This window comes from Saccopteryx leptura, chromosome 1 (genome assembly GCF_036850995.1).
Source record: "Saccopteryx leptura isolate mSacLep1 chromosome 1, mSacLep1_pri_phased_curated, whole genome shotgun sequence".
Classification (NCBI taxonomy): domain Eukaryota; kingdom Metazoa; phylum Chordata; class Mammalia; order Chiroptera; family Emballonuridae; genus Saccopteryx; species Saccopteryx leptura.
In genome coordinates, this window is record NC_089503.1 from 178,406,194 (window position 1) to 178,426,553 (window position 20,360).

The following is a 20,360-nucleotide window of genomic DNA, read 5'->3' on the forward strand; positions in this document are numbered from 1 at the left end:
TCATTCACTACAGACAAATACTTTTGTGAAATTTCATGAAAACTAATTACCTGAAACATGAAATTTTAAAAAATGAGAAAGCAAAAGGCCCATGTTTTATTATGAGAGGCATCAAAAATTTCTCATACCAAATTGCTCTAATGCTTGTAAATGTTGACTTAGCATTTATTTACTTATTTCATGGTATGCTAGTACTATGGCAGATGAGTAATTTACTACACTAGCAGATGGCCAGAACCACACTTTGAGTTGTGGGGATGTGTTGTAAGGATTTGGCTTTTACTTAAAGCAAAGGGAGAGCCATTGGAGTGTTTGAGCCAAGGAGAGACCCAGGCCAAATTCCATTTTTAGAGCATCCCTCTGAGGGTGGAGTACAGGGTCCTGGGGAAGCAGGGAGACCAGTGGCAAGACTGGCATTTTACAGGCAGCAGGTGATGGTGGCTCCGACTGAGATGGAGCATCAGAAAAGGCAGAAAGTAGTTGGTTCTGGATTTATTTTTAAATTTAGAATTTCCTGATGGATTGGATGGACATGTGAAAGAAAGAGAAGTCAAGGGAGATGCCAAGGTTTCAGGTTGGATAACACAAAAGATTAATTACTGTCAACTGAGTTTGGAAAGACTCCAACAGATTGGGGCGGGCAAGGATCAAGAGTTCGATTGTGTGTGTGTGTATTAGTATTAAGTGAGAGGTAGGGAGGCAGAGACTGATTCCCACATGTGCCCCGTCCAGGATCTACCTGGCAAGACTCCTACCAGGTGATTCTCTGCCTGTCTGGGCCGCTACTCCATAGCTCGGCAGCCAAATTATTTTAGTGCCTGAGGTGAGGCCATGGAACCATCCTCAGCACCTGGGACCATCCTCAGCACCTGGGACCAACTTTGCTTGAACCATTTGAGCCATGGCTACAGAAAGGGAAGAGGGGGAAGGAAGGGGGGAGGGGAAGAGAAGCAATGGGTGCTTCTCCTATGTGCCCTAATCAGGGATGGAACCTGGGACATCCACATGATGGGTTGATGTTCTACCACTGTGCCAACTGGTCAGGGCTTGATTTTGTATATTTTGAATTAGACTTCCATCTCTAGTCAAGTGAGAAGTGTGTGAACATCATCGTGTTACCAAAAGACCTATATCTTGAACTGGACTCTATTCTATATCTTGAACTGGGGCTAGAGAGAAACCTGAGCAGTCCCTGATGGCCCTCTCACCTATGACCTTTCCAAGACAGGGCAGAACTGCTGTACTGAACGGGTCCGAGGAAGTCAATTCAACAGCTTTCATCAGTGACTGCATCCTGACATTAAATTCTCTCTGTTGGAAATTATTCCACTCTGTTTTTTTAATTGAGTCCCAAGTAAGAAATCAGTCATCTAATTGCAAAGATACCCAGTCTGGTTGACCCTTAATTCCATGAGGCAGCTATAGAATTGATTAGGACTTAAGAGCAATCTGGCCACATCATCTGCCACCCATTTGATTGCCAAGACTATTTTGACTTTTCATTACAAGTGATTATAGAAGTTATTAAGCAAATCTTTGTAATACCGAACATATAACAGCTCTTGATATTTTACTGTCTAGTGAATAAAAGGTAAGATGTAAAAGTGTCTAGTGTAATGAGCCCAATTCTTTAAATATATATGCATCACGTAACAAGGATTGGAAGGTATTGCAAGAAAAATTTTACATGTGATTATTTGGGTGGAGACAATGTCTTATCTTCTTTGTCATACTTTTTGGTGTGTAATAAAAATGTTTTTTTTAATAATTAGCAATAGTAATAGCCATTTGTTGAAGAAAATGAGCACAGCAGCCACACGGCCCCCTTCTCTTTGGCATCCACAGCTCACCATCTGCTACCTGGACACACTGATGACCAGTGCAGAGCGCCAGAAGCAGCTGAGGGACCAGTACTGCTTCAGTTGTGACTGCTCTCGATGCCAAACCCAGGACAAGGTATGTATGGCACACCCTCAAGCATTTCTTGAATAAGTGCTTGTATTTTATTAGAATCGGGGTCATGTTCACCTTTGGTTTATTGTCACAGTTGAAACCTGGCTAGCTAGCATTGTGTGTTAGGGAAGGGCATGGCTACAAAGGACAGGTAACTGAATTCAGTAGGAGTGGTGTATTTGTCTCAAGAATTCTGGAGAATCTCTGGTCTAGGACAGGGGCAACTTCTCGTCGATGTCATCACCTCAAATCCTTCAGTCTTGCTCCTCAGCCATCCCTAGCATGTGCCCTTTGTCCTCATGGTCCCAGCATGACTGCTGTCCCCAAACCCCACTTGGTCTGTCCAAGCTCTAGACACGGAAGAGGTGCTAGAAAGTAAAAAGCAAAGGGAAGACCTCCGAGGATTTCCACTCCCACCTCGTTGTTCAGGACAGACTCACAGGACAGCTGGGAGCTGTGTAAGAGCTGAGGAAACCGCGCTTGCGCTTTCCAGCATTTATGCTAGAGGAAGATGGGGGTGGGGGTGGCTCTTGGTTAGCCAAGCTGCAGTGTCTGCATGTCCACTGAGATAATTTTCTTTGAGCTAATGGATTGTTTAATATTGTATCAAGATGCTTCAGAGAAAGAGAACTAACAGGATGTATGTGTGTTACGGCACTATTGCTTCATCCTCCATATACTATATATGCATGTGTGGGTGTATAATACTATTCTGCCATAAAAGTCAAGGAAATCTTGCCATTTGCCATAACATGGATGGACCTTGAGGACTTTATGCTAAGTGAAGCGAAGCAGACAGAGAAAGACAAATACTGTGGGAATTGGGCTAGATGGGGGCCTCTTCCAGCCCAATGAGCTCATGCTTCTGTGCAGTGTTTCGTAGTGGAAGCGACTGGGTTCTATTTAGATGAGAACATAAACTTGATTTCAATTAGTTCATCGGTTATGTTTTACATTTCTATTTATATGACAATATTATTCTGTTCAGCAATATAAATGTCCCTTCTGAATTCTCTGTGCTGTTGATTTGCTTTGAAAAAAATAACAGAAGTAAATTCAGTGGAGTGCATTCCCAAAAGATCATAAATTCAAAACTGGCCCTGGCCGGTTGGCTCAGTGGCAGAGCGTCGGCCTGGCGTGCAGAAGTCCGGGGTTAGATTCCCGGCCAGGGCACACAGGAGAAGTGCCCATCTGCTTCTCCACCCCTTCCCCTCTCCTTCCTCTCTGTCTCTCTCTTCCCCTCCCACAGTCGAGGCTCCATTGGAGCAAAGATGGCCTGGGCGCTGGGGATGGCTCCTTGGCCTCTGCCCCAGGCGCTAGAGTGGCTCTGGTCGCAACAGAGTGACGCCCCGGAGGGGCAGAGCATCGCCCCCTGGTGGGCAGAGCATCACCCCCTGGTGGGCGTGCCGGGTGGATCCCAGTCGGGTGCATGCAGGAGTCTGACTGTCTCTCCCCGTTTCTAGCTTCAGAAAAATATATAAAAAAAAAAATTTAAAATTAGTTCAGTCAGAAGTAAATTTACTTTATTTCCTGGGTTTCAAGTTTTCAGGCTTATTTTTCTGCTTTTCTTGGAACCTAGAAAATTCATCTGAACAGGTTTCTTCCTCACACAGTATTTATCAGGTGGCTGCATAAGCGTGTTGCTGGACTCCCATGCACCCTGTTTCAGGAGGCCACGAGGACTGTAACAGTGTGTGTAATCTGCATGTATGGAGTTAGTTGTCATTTGTAATCAGCAGCAGCTTAATTTTTGGAAGAAATAAAATCTACCTTCTAAAGGAGGTTTTGGAATGATTTGACTTTCCTGGGCATTGCCCAGGTCAAAATCCAAGGTGACAGAAGGAAAACAGACTAAATGGAATTGATTGTTTCCCTAAGTTGTGGGTAGTAAGCGGCTGTGCTTCCTAGGATGTCACATGTTTTGTTGCCCCCCCCACAAAAAGCCTTGTTTACTTGCCATGACACATGACACCTGTTCTTTCCTAAAGCCTGTTACATTTGATCCTTCTTGTAAACACAGTATCTGTTAATTTACTCCCAGCCCTATTGCCTCCCTCCTAGATTGAAATAGCCCCTAATTGGTCACTTAGCCTTTAGTTTCTTCCCCTTCATCCATCTTACACACTGTTTTATAATGTTTTCTTAAATATCACTGTTTCCATGTCAGGAGTGCAAAGTGTTTAGCATTCTCTTTAGTCTTTAGGATGAACTTTAGAGTTACAGTGTCCTCCAAAGTCATAACTCCACAATCCAACTTTGTGTCTTTTCTCTTTTTTCATTTTTTTCCTCCTCTTCTCTTTTCACCTTGCTTTATATAACTTGTTTTATCTAATTTTACCTCTTTCCCCAGCCAGAAGGTTCTGAAATGGCTTCTAGGCACACAGGCATACACATTCACACATGTATTGTACCTAGTACAACAGCAATAGATTTTATAATGATTTGTGAAATAAGAGTGCCAAGAAATAAGCTGAAAGCAGGTTAGTACCCAGAATGCATGTCATAAGATTTTATATACAAGAAATAAATCACAAATTTACTCTAGATTTCCCAGCAGCCGAAGCTAAAAAACTAATTTCAAATTTTACACATATTTTTCCTGGTGCTTTGGCCTGAGGCACTCACAGGATCCCACTGAGATCGGTCAGCATTCTTAGCGAAACTCCACAGTAATTTAAATAGCTGGTTTTTATAAGATGCCTCAAAGTGGCTGCTTGACATAATTTCTGGTTATAAGTTAATAAAAGAAGTAATAGGAAGGCTACCCCTTGGCCAGGTACCTCAGTTGGTTAGAAAGTCATCCTGATATGCTAAGGTTCTACCCCTGGTCAGGACACATACAACATCTCCCAATGAATGCACAAATAAGTGGAACAACAAATCTCTATCTCTCCCCCTCCCTCCCTCCCTCATTCACCCTCCCCCTCTCCCTCTCCCTCTCTTTTCCCTATCTTCCTTCCCCCTCTCCCCTCCCTCTCCCCTCCTCCTCCCCTCTCCCTCCCCTTTCCCTCCCCCTCTCCTTTCTCCTCTTCCTCCCCCTCCTTCCCCCTCTCCTTTCTCTTCTCCCTCCCCCTTCTTCCCCCTCTCCTTTCTCTTCTCTCTCCCCCCTCCCTCCCCCTCTCCTTTCTCTTCTCCCTCCCATTCTCCTTCCCTGCCTTCCTTTCTCCTCCCTCTCCTCCCTCCTACTCCCTTTCCTCCCTCCCCTTCCCCTCCCTCTTCCTTCCCCTCTCTCTCTCTTCCCCTACTTCTCTCTCCCTCTCCCTTCCCCTCCCTTCCTCTTCCTCTCTCTCCCTCTCTCTCCTTCTCTTCTTCCCTTGCCCTCCTTCCCTCTCCCTCCAAAATCAATCAATAAAAAATATTTTTAAAAGGTAAAGATATATGTAATCTAGATTCTTATTTCTCTGATGATTCACTACATTCCAAGAATAAAATTTAGACTATATAGAAGAAAGCAGGGACTGCATGTCCTTTGAGTAATCTGTCATTCATGTTATTTCTTGCTGTCTTACAAATTTTTAAATTTTTATTAAAGTGATAGATGTATACAGTTTGAAAAGTCAAAGGACTAGGACCCAACTGAAAACATCAGCACACTTTCCTCTGCCCCTGCTCAAGTCCTGCTCCCCAGAGGGGACCATTTTGGCTTCTGGCATATATTCCATATTTTCCCAAAACTAAAGCTCCCTTAAATCATATCCTGAGGAACTTTTTTGCTATTTAGTTAGTTTAATGACTAATTTTTATTACTAGGATTGAAAATTTGCTCCTCCCCATATCTCCTGGCTTATGTTTTATTTCCTCCTATTTCTGTTTCATAACTTCTTGTACACTTCTAATGCATGCTACTCTGTTTGTATATTTTTTGAACATCCTAGTCATACTTGTTTTTAATCGGGGTCAGTCAGTACCATAGTTTATTTTACTAGACTGAAGTCAATGTTCGGATTGTTGATTTGATTTTTTTGAGTCATCTTCCTTAGCATTGCATTTCCTTGAGTGTTTCAGAATTCTGAACAGCAGGCTTATGTTTTAGCTGATTTGGGTCTTGTTATTTTCCCTCTCAATGTGCTCATTCCCTCTGTTTTGTAGCTTTGTACTTGCTTTTTCCAGACTGCAGGCCCCAGATCAGAACCAGGACTTAGTGGCATTTGGACTTGTTGCATCACAGTGACATGGAGGCAGTTACAGATCCAGTTACTTAAGTGATGGGTCTCTTGGCTCTGACTATCAGCTAGCCTTTACAGGCCTGCAGCTCACTGTAAATACTTAGCTCAAGGGAACAGGTCATGAGTTCTGTATTTTAGCCTCTTTTTTAATAAGCAAGGGAGCCTCATTCATCCCTGGCTTTAAGCCTTAGAACTGACTCTACTCACCTTTCGTATGTGAAGCATTTATAGTCCCTTTTAACCACTGAAACTGAACTTGTGCCTGCTCTCTCCTGCTCCCAGACCTGCAGTCCTAGCTGCTACTGAGCTTATCTCTTCGCATTTCCGTTCTATTTTTGGTCCAGGGAGATGCTTATCTTGTTTTTTGACCTAGTAAAGCTATTTTTGATTCTCCATTAATATTTTACTTTTTATTGCTTTGGATTTGGAGTAGAACAGAGCTTTTCAAAGACTGAACCAGACAACATCTTGATTGAAAGTCTGTAGTTTGCTTGCCAAGTACATAGGTAAAAATTCAAGTCCTTGGAGGCAGAGGAAAAAGTGAGAATAAACAATGATCTAATTCTCCTGAGCGCTTCCAGGCGTGTGTGCACCTTTCCCCAGGACCAGCCTGTCTGTGCACAGGGATTGACATCTTTTATCACGGGGCCTTCTGTGGACAGAGAGTTGACTAGTGTCACTCTGAAAGCAGTTTAATAAGTGGCTCTGTAGGGGGAAAGCCCTAATAAGTGTCTCATTCCCTGATGTTACAACTCCTCCTTTCTTCTGTGGAAACAAAGCAGTTAATTATTGTCTTTGGTAATCATTGCAGTTTCTTTTCTGAGATCCCGTTTTGTAACATTGAATTCCCTTTCTTTGGTCCCTTCTGAGGCCCTGCCCTCCACCATATCTGCGAGTGAGGGGCCCTGAAGTAGACCAGCAGCCTACAAAGAAAGGACCTGGGCTAGCATGTGTGACATCTGCCTCAATCCTACATGTGCTGTACCCCAGTCAGGCCATTCCTATTCAGTTGTGAACTTGGGGATGGCAGGCCGGATTGAGCCAAAGGAAGAAATGATGATTGTCTGAAGAAGGAATAAAAGAACATTCGCATTCAAGCTATAATCAAAGGAAGGCGAGTTCTCTCCATAAGGAAAAGTTTTTATGGTAACTCGAGTCCATTGTAACTATGAGTGATTACTTCAAGCTCATTAGTAAACCAAGATGTTTTTCTGCCTCTTTCCTTTGTTTTGTTAAATTAATTGTAAGCAGAAGCACCTCGTGGTGGGATGATGAGCCCAACCAGCTCTGAGTCGTTTTATAAATCAAGTTTTAACAGTCTAAGCAGAATGTATTTTCTGTTGCTAGGGTTTTCATCATGACCGAATTCCCTTTTTTTCAGGAAGATTAGGAAGATTTGGCAGAGGATTGAAGGAGAGAGAGAGAGTATTTGTGTTTGAGTTTTTAAGCAGTCAAAACTGAACATCACTGCATGTTACCAATGTCTTGCTCCTCCAAACCAGAATGCAGTGCTGGCTGTCATTAATGTTCAAGTGAGGAAAGGAATTTATTGACTTCATAACCACAGAATTCCATCTGCAATGTTACCATAAAACAGCAGGAGAGCCTCCTGGGCATGGCACAGTGGGCTACAATGTAGGCTGGGAAGTGAACAATGAAGCTCTTGTATTCTCCTAGAGTCTGCTGTTCTCCATGTCACAGACTGTAGGCCTTCTGTACTGCCTTCTCCCTGGAGGACAGACAGGCCTTTCCTCAGCCTTCTTCGTGCAGTGCTGGTTTGTCCAAAAGTCCACTCCAGGGGGAAGAAGGTCTTCACACAATGTGTGGTCATGAATCCCAGCTCACAGCTTTTCCTGTTCTTGCACAAACACCCATTTCTTCTGGCTTTGGGTCTACAAGATGCTCTGGCTCAGAGAGCGGATTCGGTGGCAGCAGCTCCTGGGACGCAGAAGTGCATTTCCCCATGTATCAGGCACAGTGCCTTACCTGGCACCTGGCACATGTTGTTCTAGATGGGCTGTGAACACAGGTGATTTTCCTCAGGGAGATTGGAGATGCCAGCCCCTGCCGGAGCTCTGGGACCCTGACTGTGCGATGCTCGCTGCTGAGTGCTTGGTACACATGTCTCATTCATCTGCATGGCCTGGGGGTGCTGGTTGCTCTTGTCCCCATTTCGCAGATGGGTAACGAGGGCTTTCAGCTTCACAGTCTGTGCCCTCGACTACTCTACTGTGCTGTCATTTTAAAAGCACAGACATATTTTACTGACTGGACTATTTAAAAGTTGGAGTATAATTTGCAGTGAGTAAAATTTACTCTTTTTAGTGTACAGTTCTGAGTTTTGACAAATGCCTGCAAACTGCAGCCCTCAGCACTACCAAGATAAAGAACAGTCACACCCCCATTCCCTCCTGCACTTTGTAGTCAAGCTCTACCCACCCACCCCCACTTCCTAACCCCTGGTCTGCTTTCTGTCACTATGGCTTCACCTTTTCCAGAATGTCATGTAAATTGCTCCAAACAGCCATTTGATCCTGTCTTCTTGGCTTGGCATAACACATTTGATATTCAGCTTTGTCCTTTTTGTACGTGTTTATAAATACGTAATCTCGGTATTTGGCTTCTTTCTGTTGCCAAGCGGTATGCTATTATGTGGCTGTCCCCAGTTTGTTTATCCGTTCACTAACCAAAGGACATTTATGTCCTTCTCCAGTTTGTGGTGGCTATCAGTAAAGCCGCTGTAAGCATTTACATACAGCTTTTGTGTGAATATAAATTTTCAATCCTTTGGATGAATAGCAGGAGTAGGAGGATTGTGGGATCATATGGTAAATATATGTTTAGCTTTATGAGAAATTGGCTGCATCATTCTGAATCCCTAAGAGCAATGAATGAGAGTTCCAATTACTCCACATCCTCACCAGCCTCGATTTTGTCAGTTTTGCTTTTGTTTTAGTTTTTTATCATTCCAGTAGATGTGTAGTGTTGTCACATTGTGGATTTACTTTGCATTTCCTTAATGACTACTGATACATATTTTTCATGTGCTTAGTTTGCTGAGCACATTTGATGATATCTTATTTGATGATATATTTGTTCAAATCTTTTACCTATTTTAAAAATTGGGTATTTCTATTGAGTTTTAAGAGTATACAATTTTATTCTGTATACATACAAGTCTTTTATCAGATATGTGCCTCGTAAACATTTTTCCTCATTCTGTGGTTTGTCTTTTCATTCTTTTGAAGTGCAGATGTTTTAAATTTTAATGTAATACAATTTTTAATATTTTTCTTTATCAGTCTTTTGATGCCATGTTTAAGAAATCTTTGCCAAATCAAAGAGATATTTTCTTCTATGTTTTCTATCAGAAGTTTTGTAGTTTTAGGTTTTATATTTAGATCTTTGATCCATTTTGAGGTTTGTTCTTTTTTTCTTATGTGTTCAGGATTAATTTTTTGCATGTGGACATCCCATTATTGTAGTAGCATTTGTTGAATTGGTACCTTATTTATGGCAGTAGGACATTATAGAAAGAGTGTGGAATTAGATGTAGAATATTGGGTTCTAGTCCTGAGCGTCTGCTTATAATGCTGGAGACTCTAGCCAGAGAGGTCAAATCTGAGGGTGGCAACAGGGCCGCTGGCACAGGGGAAACAGCTCCCACTGGAGCCAGATAGTCCTGGGTCCTGCTGCTTCCTGACCATGTCACATGAGCACGTTTCCCTGTCTTGGTCTAACTTTATCTTGTAAAGTGAGAATAATCTATATTTGGCAAAGCTGCTTTGAGGTTCAATTAGATGATATGAGTATAGCTTGGGAGCTGCGAGACACTCAGTAATGGTAGCCGTTGTTACTGAGTGAGCTGAGGAAAGGACCTGTATGGAAAGTTCTAGGAATTTTAGCATCCTCAATCCCATCATTTGCTGACCAGGGTCCCTGAATTTCTCACGTAATCTTCTTGATAGTTTTTTAAGTCTTCCTGCTCTAACTCTTAGTAATCTCTGCTTCCCTCCTCGGTTTTGTTCTAGTGCCTTCTGTGTGCTCCTGTGTAGGGGTGATCAGTTTTCTTTTTACTCTTGTTGTCTCCTTGGTTTACCCCCTTGACTTTAGGGTGGTGTGACTGCCTGTTGTCACTACTCATGGTGTCCTGTTCACTCCTGCAGCCCCTGACCTTGCTCACACTAAGAGGATTGTGTGTGGGTGGAGCTGTATATAAGGGTGGCAGTGTGGGTGTGGGGTGTGCTGGGCAGGGCTTTAAGGCTGAGAAGTGGACAGCAAAGACCATGCACTGCACGGAGTACCATACCAGGTCATTTCTCCCCTCCCCCCAGGCCCTGGACAGAGCAAATATCCTCCTGGACTCTCTCTTTCCTCAAGTTCTCTCCCAAATGAGCTGACGCCTTTTGTAGTGTTTGCCACATAGGAATTGTTTACACTGGGAATCTTTTGCTCGCAAGGAAACAAATAATGAAATGCCATGGGCCAGACGCCAGACAAGGCCTCCTGTACCGTGTATCCCCGGTTGATTACAGCACCGGGAATGCCACCCGCACTTCCTCGGCCTGACCCTGAAAACAGGCCCCTTTAGTGGTCCCAGCAGCTCACCGTGCAGGGGGATGGGCAGCAGGTCTGCTGAAAGCCTGTAGCTGGCCCTGCAGTGGAAAGGGGAAGGATGTCCCAGAATCAGGATCGGAAGGTGGGGTGTTGTCATCCTTCAGTTATCTTACTTGGTGTAGAAATTACGGCACATGGTCCCATTCAGAAATAACTGAATTTATTTTACCTGCAAAATGCATTGTCCCCTTATCTATTTGCTGGGCTCAACAGTGAACTTGAAGGCTGACACTTTCATTCCACAGTACTTGCCCAAAGCCTTAAAATATGACATGTTGACTTTATAAAACTTTAGATTCATTCTGCTCTCTGCCACACAGACTTCTACTAACCCCTCCCTTCTGGAATATGGGAAGAAGCAAACTAGACAGTGAACTTCATGCTAACTATTGGGGTCACTACTTCCCCAGTTGTGGTCAGCCCTTGCAGTGACATGGCCTCCATGGAGGAATGAGGTTGGGGAGTTGGTGCCATTGGCGAGGGCCAGGAGAAAATATATATATGTACACACACACACACACACACACACACACACACACACACACACACACATATATAGTGTAGTTCTGTGAACTGGGGATGGAGTTCCACCAAGTGTGGTTCCACTCTGATAACCCTCTATTCTGAACAGTGAGCTTTTGGGTGCCAAGAAAACATGGCGGTGAGCACATGCATTTTCCTCCACACTCTCCCCAAAACCTGCTGAAATGATGGTCAGGTTGAGCTCTTCCTGTGTGTTGTTGAATGTAGACTTGCAGAGCCTAAAGGGTAGGCCCAAAAGAGGTTACTTTTGACTTAGACTCATAAACAAGTATCACAGAGGCTAAGAGGTATGTCAGAAGGAGTTCATTGAATTTGAATAGCCAGAAGAAACATTTGGCATCTGGTTCAATACTTTCTCTTTACGGAGAGGAGAAATGACTGCAGCACTCACTCACTGAGTGACGTTGGCGTGCCCAGACCAGAAAATCCAGGCATCCCAGTTCTTTATTGATGAGGCACCTGGGTGTGAAGGCAGTAGTAAAGGGTAAAGGTAAAAGAGTAAACTGGTCTAGAAGTTCCCCCTTTGACTGTTTCTCTAGAAAAATCACTTTCATTTATTTATTCCTCATTTTAAAATGTTTAGTGTTACCTTTATCCAATTTCTCGAGCCCTTTGGAGAATAGAACTATAGAAATAACACCAGAAAGTGAATATATATATTTTAGACTGGTTTTACCATTGGATAATTTGCACATTTTAATTACCTATATAATATTTGTGCAAGACCCCGTACTAACATTAGCTCTCACCTGGGAAGGAGAGAGTAGATTTATCTAAGTAGTAGGAAGAGACTAAACATTAGCTACTGCAGGGCTCCGAGACCTTAGCTCCCACTCCTGACAAGACCGAGATCACAGTGAGCCTTGTCGGTCCCTGGTCTGAACATCAACCCTCAGGAAGTCAGGCTCCTGCTAGTGCTCAGGACTTAAGCGAACCTAACTTCCCTTTTTGCTTATTACTTATCCATAATCCCCATTGACCTACAGTCTTTCAGCATCCCTGCTTGAATGCTTTCTTCCCTCCTTTTCCCCCCTTTCTTCTTTCCTCCCTCCTTCAAGTATTTAGTGAGGCGAGGCTTATAAGCCAACTATGAGAATCCTAAGATTAAAATATTGCTCCTTACAGCAAACCACTTACTTAGATTCAAATGCAGAGTCACACACCAGATATACACTTCAGTTCAGTGTGACACTTATCTTAATGGAAACCTGTTTGAAGTACAGTGGGAGCAGAAGAGGAACAATATCTACCTAGTCAGTCAGGGAGGACTTCACAGAGGAGACATTTGACTTGATGTGTGAGGCTGTTTGTATAGGAGTTTTCAGTGAGATAGGTTCTAAGGGAATGTTCCAGACTGGGACACACCTGTGAAATATCCTGGAGGCTTGGAGAGCATAGTGTATCAGGGAACCATATATAGTTCAGTATTCCTGGACGATAAAGGTTGGTAAGGCTAGTGATTGGGAAAAAGGGTGTGGTCTGCTAGACAAAGAGTTTGGATTTTCACCAAGGAGGAATGGGAAGCCCCTGAAGAAAGTGAGGGTTGGCTTTGGACCAGCCGCAGCCAGAAAAAAAAAAAAAATGGCACATGCAGAAACAAGTCAGAAACTATTCCATAAGGAAGGAAAATAAAAAATTCTAAAACAGGCCCAGAAATTAGCATGGTTCACACACCGTTACACCTGAAGAAGAAGGGCTTAGTGGGAGCTGCTTTTGCATCTGTGATGGAGGCCTGTCTCCCACCCCCACTAAGAATGAGATGTTATTCGGTCCAGTTAGTACCTGGGGATATGGCAAATGGTTTGTTTCAAATACGCATCTGCTTACAGATGGTTTCTGGGTGCTTCAATTAAAGATGAGAATGTTTACCATTTGTACTGAGTATTAATTGAAGAGGAAAGGGTGTGAACATTCTCTGAACTAACTGTACTTCTCGGTAATTAGGATGTGGTGTTGCCTCATTTGCAGACATCAGCAAACCTGTTTTCTTCTCTTTCAACTGTTATTACCAAGTTATTTTCAGACCCTGAGAACTCTGAAAAGGTAAAGAGCAACGTAGTTTTTCTCTGTCTCTTGTTTTGATATGTAAATTGGGGCCCTGGAATTATTAAAGCATTGATAATGCTTTTCTGTCTATAAAATTAAAACTCGAACGCTGCAGCTAAAGGCCCATAGAAACAGTTGTCTCTGCATTTGTCGTTAAACCCCTCTCTGCAATAAATTTACTTCTCCTTAATTTAGAATCATCTTGCTAGTTTTAGAATTTAGTCAGTCTTGGCATTTTTTCAATACTTTCTTATGCATCTTAAATGGAATACATAAAGTAGCAGCCAATTAATAAATTATGTCTTTTACAACTGAACTAAAAACATCTTAATTATTTCTATACAATTAGGCAGCATGCACCATGGGGGAGTTCTGCACTGGGGATAATAAACACAGCCTCAAAAGATGAGGAAAATTACCAAGTTTGACATTATATCAATGAATATCTACTTTTTACAACTGCTTCCTGTTATGAATAAGGTCAATTAAAGTAATTATAAAAATCATGAATGCTAACCAACTTAATTTCTTATCATTGCCTTTCAGCTCAACAAAGACCCAGAGTCATGTTCCTCCTGAGCCTTTTTTCTGAGGTTGTAGTTCACTATGTCCAGTATAAGAAGGGACAGGGAGAATCTCTCCTGTGCTCAGAGAAGCACCATAGAGAAATACAACACCTAAGGAAGCAGAAGTGATGGGAACAGGGATCTCAGTCTGAAAGAGAAAAGGGATACACCGAGCCCAGGCAGGGTGACTGCTCTTTGAGTCCTCTCTGGGCTTGGGTAGATAGACCTGAGCTGCAGCTGTGTGGATCAGATGTACTGACCTTCCGAACAGTTTCTTTTAAAGACTTGGTGGCAATTCCCCTGCAGGGATCTTCTAAGAACAAGTCTTTTCCATCGTCTGGTCTCTGAATTCCCAGGAAGCTTCCTTGTCCTCTGTCCTCAAGCTCTGGAACCCTTTGATTTGCATAAATCCTGGATTAAGTTAGATAACTTGGGGATTAAAAGAAATTCACACATTTTGCCACTAAAAACAAACAAAAAAAACCTTTAACCTTTTAAAATTAGATTTTGTAAAAAATCACCCACTCTGGGTTTGGGTTTGGGCTTGGGCCTAGGCCATTTTTATCTGTAAATGTTGATCTCTGGAGAGAGGACTAGCAAGTGTAAAGTGAGTACCTGTTATGTGTGCAAAGGCCTAAAGGAAGACCCTGTTCACTGAAGCTTCCTGAAAAGCAAGCCACCAAAACAGGCAAAAATGAGAAAAGGGTTAGGCCTGCTTGGTTTGTGTTTAAATTCTTCCAGTATTGGGCCCATCTGCATGTCCTGACATTCCTTTGGTGTTAATGGTGGATAAAGGCTGCTTCCGGGCAGTGGAGTACAGGGGTGTCGAGTGGTCGGAAAGAAGTGCTTTTCCTCAGGTCCTTTAGCATGAGCACCCCAAAGAGAGAAACATTATTATACAGGAAGTAAAGCTGGCTTCTTGACTTCAGTCCCAATATTTTTTGTTTTTATTTTGTGTTATTTTTTTAGCAACAGAGTGGGAAGGGAAGTCAGAAGGGAGAGTTTAAAACTGAAAGAAAGGTAGCAGACTGTTCAGTTTCTTTACCCCCAAATAAGTAGAAAATAGCAAAGTTAATGCAGGGTTTCAGACCTTTCTTTCAGTAGTTTCAAGGCTTAAACAAGGTACTCTTGTCAAGTTTATGTAGGGTGTCCCTCAATCTTAGTGCTGAGAACCCACTTCAGATGTCAGCTGGGTGTTTCTAAGGTAATTGAATACCACTATATAGTTTGGAAAAAATAAACTGTGTTCATAATGCTCTTGGTTTAGTATCTGGTTACCAAGTGAAGAGCAGAAGGATTTTTAATTTTAACAGCAGAGCTCAAGGGATTGTTTATACTCTTTCTGCATTTGTCATTTCAGACCATTAAAATTGAACAGTCAGGGTTAAATGTAAAATCACTAATATTGTCAATTATGGGTAATTACTGGATATAAGTCTCTCTCCCTAGCAATCATGGTGCTGCTATCTTAGCAATTAGATAAACACAGCCTACCCTTTCCATAAAGTATGTACTCTTGAAAACAGTTTGTCCCTTTATTGACTGAGTTTTTCATGCTTCCATAAGCTCATCTCAGTAATTTCTACCCAGGAAAATTACTGCTCCTGCCTTCTAGCCTTTCAATTAAGTATGCTTTACTGTTGTTACCGTTATGGGTGATGTCAGCTCCTGGTTCTCAAGTTCAGCAAAGAAAGAATTCGGAGCCAAGAACTCTAGTGCAAGAGGAAGTTTATTTAACATGCAAAGTTCAAATACACTTGAAAAGATTTTAACCGGCTGCTCAGAGAGCTGCCTGGGCCTTTTGGAAAGAAAGTCACAGAGGCACAGGAAGTGAGCCATCTGGGCTGTGCAGACTCAGGGGACAAGTTACAGAGGCAAAAGAAGGGCTCTTGAGGACAGGTTCAGGGGGTTAGCCCAGGACGAGCTGCCACTGCCCACTGCTTCCTGGTTGCAATCCTGTGGGACCCTTAGAACTTAGAAGAAAGAAAGCAAAGATACATGCCTGAAGAAAGAAGGTATGGACATGCCCTAGAGAGAGAGTGCATACTAGGTTCTTTGTCTTAGGGTTTTTAATCTGTTTTCTACAGGCAAGAATTTTAGGGGAGTCCTCAGGAGGATTTCTATAACATTCACCAGCTTTTTAGATGTGTCCTTTAATTACGCTGATTCATCAAAGTGAACATATAGAGTCAGGGTCATGGTCTCTACTGATTGGGTGGTGCTGGAGTAAGGGGTCATTGGTGATTGCATCTGGTTTTGCTGCTTTTGTGGGCCTGGAGCTGAAACACAGCTGAATCCTGGATGTTATATCTAGTTTGACCAAAACTCTATCTCTGATCAACAGATCCAATGCTTTGTTCCTAAGATTATTTGATGCTGATCAGAACCTCATTGTCCTGAGTGTATAATGCTTAAGGGAAAAGGAGGCAGGTGGGTCAGGGTGCTGGATGGAGCTAGTTTGAATTTGCTGTCTGCCTCAGTTTCCCCATCCATTTGCCAAGGAATTTTCCTAGCTCCTTACTGTCCTGCCTCACTATGAGATGTATGTAGCATTTAGATTTTCATTAACATAAACATTTTTGTTGTTGTTATTCACAGAAGGTTGATCATTATTAACTGGTGCAATGTGGTGTCTCACAAAATTACATACATGTCATAGAAAAATAATTAACATTCTTGTTCTCTTGGCAACAGATGTGTAACAAAATAAGAGCAGGGACAAGGGGACTCAGTACATTTATTTATCTTAAGTCATTAAGTTGTTGACTCAGAGACCTCACTGCAAGTTTTCCAAACATTTTCTCTTTTTCATCTCTACATTTTCCCCTCTTCTGTCCATGGTGTGATTGATATGTATGGTTGACCTCCAAAAAAAAAAAAACTGTGCATATTTAATATATACAACTCAATGAGTTTGAAGATAATAACACACGCACGAAACCCTCACCCAAAATTAGAAATTCCTTTTTGGCTTATTGTAGTAACTTAACGTGCAGATGGGCTCTCTTTCAGATGAGAGTAAGGTTTGATGGCTAAGAGTTGTGTTGTTGAAAACCTGGGGAAGGTTTAGAGTAGCTGTTTGGGGCAGTAGGGGCTGGACTAATAAACCAAGCCAGAGTCTGCCAGCCAGCTTGCCAGAATGAGGGTAAGTCAGGACCCTGTGACTGACCCCAGACTGTTGTCACTGCTTCCTTTCCTCCGGTGACCTGTAATTCTATAAGTACTTCTCTAGCACCATGTTCCCCTGCCTGGCTTGCTGCGAGTGTGTCTCAGTGGTCTGCCTGTTTCTACCCTGCTGTTCTGGGAGTTAGTTTTCATGCAGAAGCTAGGAGGATATTTTCAAAAGGGACCTCTCAGCAACTTCCTACTTCCTTGGAAGGGGAGAGCCAGGTTCACTGACAAGGCTGCAGCCCCTGTGTGGCTGGCTCCTGCTCACCAGTCCAGTGACAGCTCGGTCTCTTGGCTGGAGCATGCCAAGGTCTTTCTTGCCTTGAGACCTTTGCCCTTGGCTCCCTCTGCCTGAACCAGGCTTCCTGTAGCTTTGTGCTTACTGGCTCTTTTTCATTCTTCAGCCCTTAACTTCAACCTCACCTCCCCAGAGGACATCTTTGGCTTCCCTATGAAAACCAGGTGCCTCTCTGCTTGTCATTTATTGTTCCCTCTTTACCTCCATTGTAGCACAAGCCAGTATTTTCTATTACTTGTATTTGCCTATTATTATATTTATTACTTGCCTATTTGTTAAGAAAGTAAGAATGACCTTCTCAGTCTTATTTTCTGTGTGTCTTCAGTACCCAACACAGTACTTATATAATTATTACAGCACTTAACAAATTTGTGTTGCAAAAATCGAACAAGTTAATAAATACTGTTATTTGTCTAGCAGTGATTTAAGGGGATATGCGCTGAGTCACTGAAGTCAGATGCTTGGCAGAGATTCTAGTGTCCTAGTCCACAGACCACTCCCTCCCACCATCCCCCTCTTAAACTCTCTTACACTGGTCCCTTCCTCTCTGTCTCTGTCCCTAAAGCCGTTGCTCTATTCAGGGTCATGTAGTCTCTTTCTGGGCTGTTGCAGCATCTGCCTACCTGGTTCTCCTGCCCATGTCTGCATGTTGCTCACCCAGGATCACCCCCTCTCTGTTGGGCTCTGACCTGCTCTTATCCTCAGCTCTCAACCTTAACTTTCTCCCCTTTCTCTCCATGAATTGTTTAGTCCAGCCTTGTGTTTTCAGGTCTGTGACATATTCTGAAGGTCCCCAAGTCAGACACTTGAGAAAAAAAAAATGCCTCTAGGATAAAAGTAGCCTCCCAGTGGCAAGTAACTGCAGACACAGGAGGACAAGAGGACTGAGGAGTGGCACCCAGCCTCCCTGTCACCATTCTCGAACTAGGCTCGGTCTCCTCCTCTGCCTTATGCTGGCCATGTCCCTCTATTCCATCTTGCTGTTCCCTCCTGCTGTTCCTTTCAGTCTTGCTGTTCCTCTTGCTGTCCCCTCCTGCTCATCTGCCTTTGATTAACACTTCCCTCGCCTTCCAGCTCAGGCATCCTCTTGGCCAGGACTCTTCCCCTGAGCCCCAGCCGCCTGCCGCTATGCTGCCGTAGACCCAGGGCCTCTCTCTCTCTCTCTCATCACATGCAATATTTAGAAATATGTTTATACGGTTCTTTCAACCACTATACCATGAGCCCCTTAAGGCTAAGGCCATGTCCCATCTCTGTCTTTGTGGCTCCAGTGCTTCTCTCCAGTGTACATTTGGGAAATGTTGGCAGGTGTTGAACTAAAGACAGTCTGCAGGGCACATTGTAGTCATAGTGCTGTGGACCTGGTCACTTTGTGTCTGTTATAAATCAAAAGCAGAGTGGGAGATGCCATTGTAGATCGAGTAGACAAGGGGGGAAAGCCTTACCCATTAAGGCTCACAACAAATCTTAACAGTGTTGGCGTGAAAAGTGACAATACGATCACAGAGGTGAGAAGTGACGACTGAGGCCACAAAGACCAGGCTGGCGGCCTTTGGTCTTGAGTGTGCAATAGAAAAGCATGGGGTGCTTATATAAAATGCAGATACCTGCCATCCTCTGAGAGGTTCCACTGTCGTTTGCCCAGGTGGGAGCTAGACCTCTGTATTCTTAAAAGCTGTCCAGCTGACTCGAAGTATATCCGTGCATGAAACCCTGCCAGCAGAGGAGAGGACCAAAGCTGGAGGAGCAGTAGGTCTGAGGTTGAAGGGCACTCAGAGACTTCAGCACCCCTTAGAGCACATGTCTGGTGTGGCTGTGGGTGGGTAGGGGTGTCTGCCTCTGCTATATTTAAAAAGTAGGCATATCACAAATAGTTCACCACCCTTTGGGGATAGAAACAGGTTTTTTGTTATGTTGAATACACTCTATGAAAGTTACTTCTACTACTGTATAGAAGTAAGAAAGTTCCATATTTGTTTACTTCCAGAAAAAAAAAAATTCTTGCCTTTTCTAATTGATGGACGTTTACTGATATGGAATCTTAACTTGGAAGTAATCTAGAAAGGTGAGCAGTAAAATAAATGTGAAAGGACAATAGCTGGGGCTCTGTGCTTTTAATGCTCTGTGACTCAGAAAATAAACACTGATCAAGAAATAATGATTTTTATAAATCCTCTGTAGCTAGCTAGCATTGTAGCATTTCCTAGGGCAAGAATTATGAAGAGAGAGAATTGCGCCATCTCGTATACCCTACATGCGATTTTGGACATCCAAAATTTGTAGGGATCTTGTAAGACATCAATATATGGATTAAATCAACACCTTTACCATGTGGGGCAGCTTTGAGAGTTGATTTGAGATTTGACATTGCCACCACACCAGGTTGAAAGATGCCCATGACTAAGGTGACCAACGTTTTTACAGTGAGAAGGACAAAAATAAATTGAAGAAAACAATACCGTAAATAAAAGAAACATTTTATTCATTGCAACAGTAATACACTATAATATGATAAATGCATAATAAAAACATTTGCAGTATTTTATATTGTAATTATGCTTACTTACATGCCTATTAATTTTTAATAATAATTGTAAGAAAAAAGTACTCATTTAGATACAAATACGTCACATCACACGCAGTGGATCGACTATGCATCGAATATGGACATTTACAGATTAGTCTTCCAATATCAAAAAGGAGGACATGTAGGAGGGGAGGACCCTTTTCAAGGGAAGATGGAACTTACAAAAGAAGGACTGTCCTCCCTAAAGGAGGATGATTGGTCACCTTAGTATGACTCAAGTGGCTCAGTGAACAGTCTGCTCGTGCGGGAGTGTTCTGCGTGCGTACTTGGATGTCTTTCCAGTTCTCCCATGATTTCCAGCACACCCTCGGTGAAATCGCTCGCCGCTCCCTGGACCTCCTCCCCCTGTGCAGTGGGGACACTCTGATCATCATCTGGTAATGTTTATGAAGCTCTGTTAACAGTAATGCGTACTT

The 20,360-nt window shown here is 42.9% G+C and overlaps 1 protein-coding gene across 5 annotated transcripts in view; it reads left to right on the plus strand.

Annotated features, from left to right (window-relative positions):
• Window positions 1-20,360, plus strand: part of SMYD3 (SET and MYND domain containing 3) — a 740,343-nt gene that overhangs the window by 611,919 nt on the left and 108,064 nt on the right. For all 5 annotated transcript variants that reach the window (XM_066381715.1, XM_066381725.1, XM_066381734.1 and 2 more), the window contains one exon: window positions 1,846-1,956. In XM_066381715.1, coding sequence (XP_066237812.1) covers window positions 1,846-1,956 — 111 coding nt within the window. The remainder of the gene's footprint in view (window positions 1-1,845; window positions 1,957-20,360) is intronic.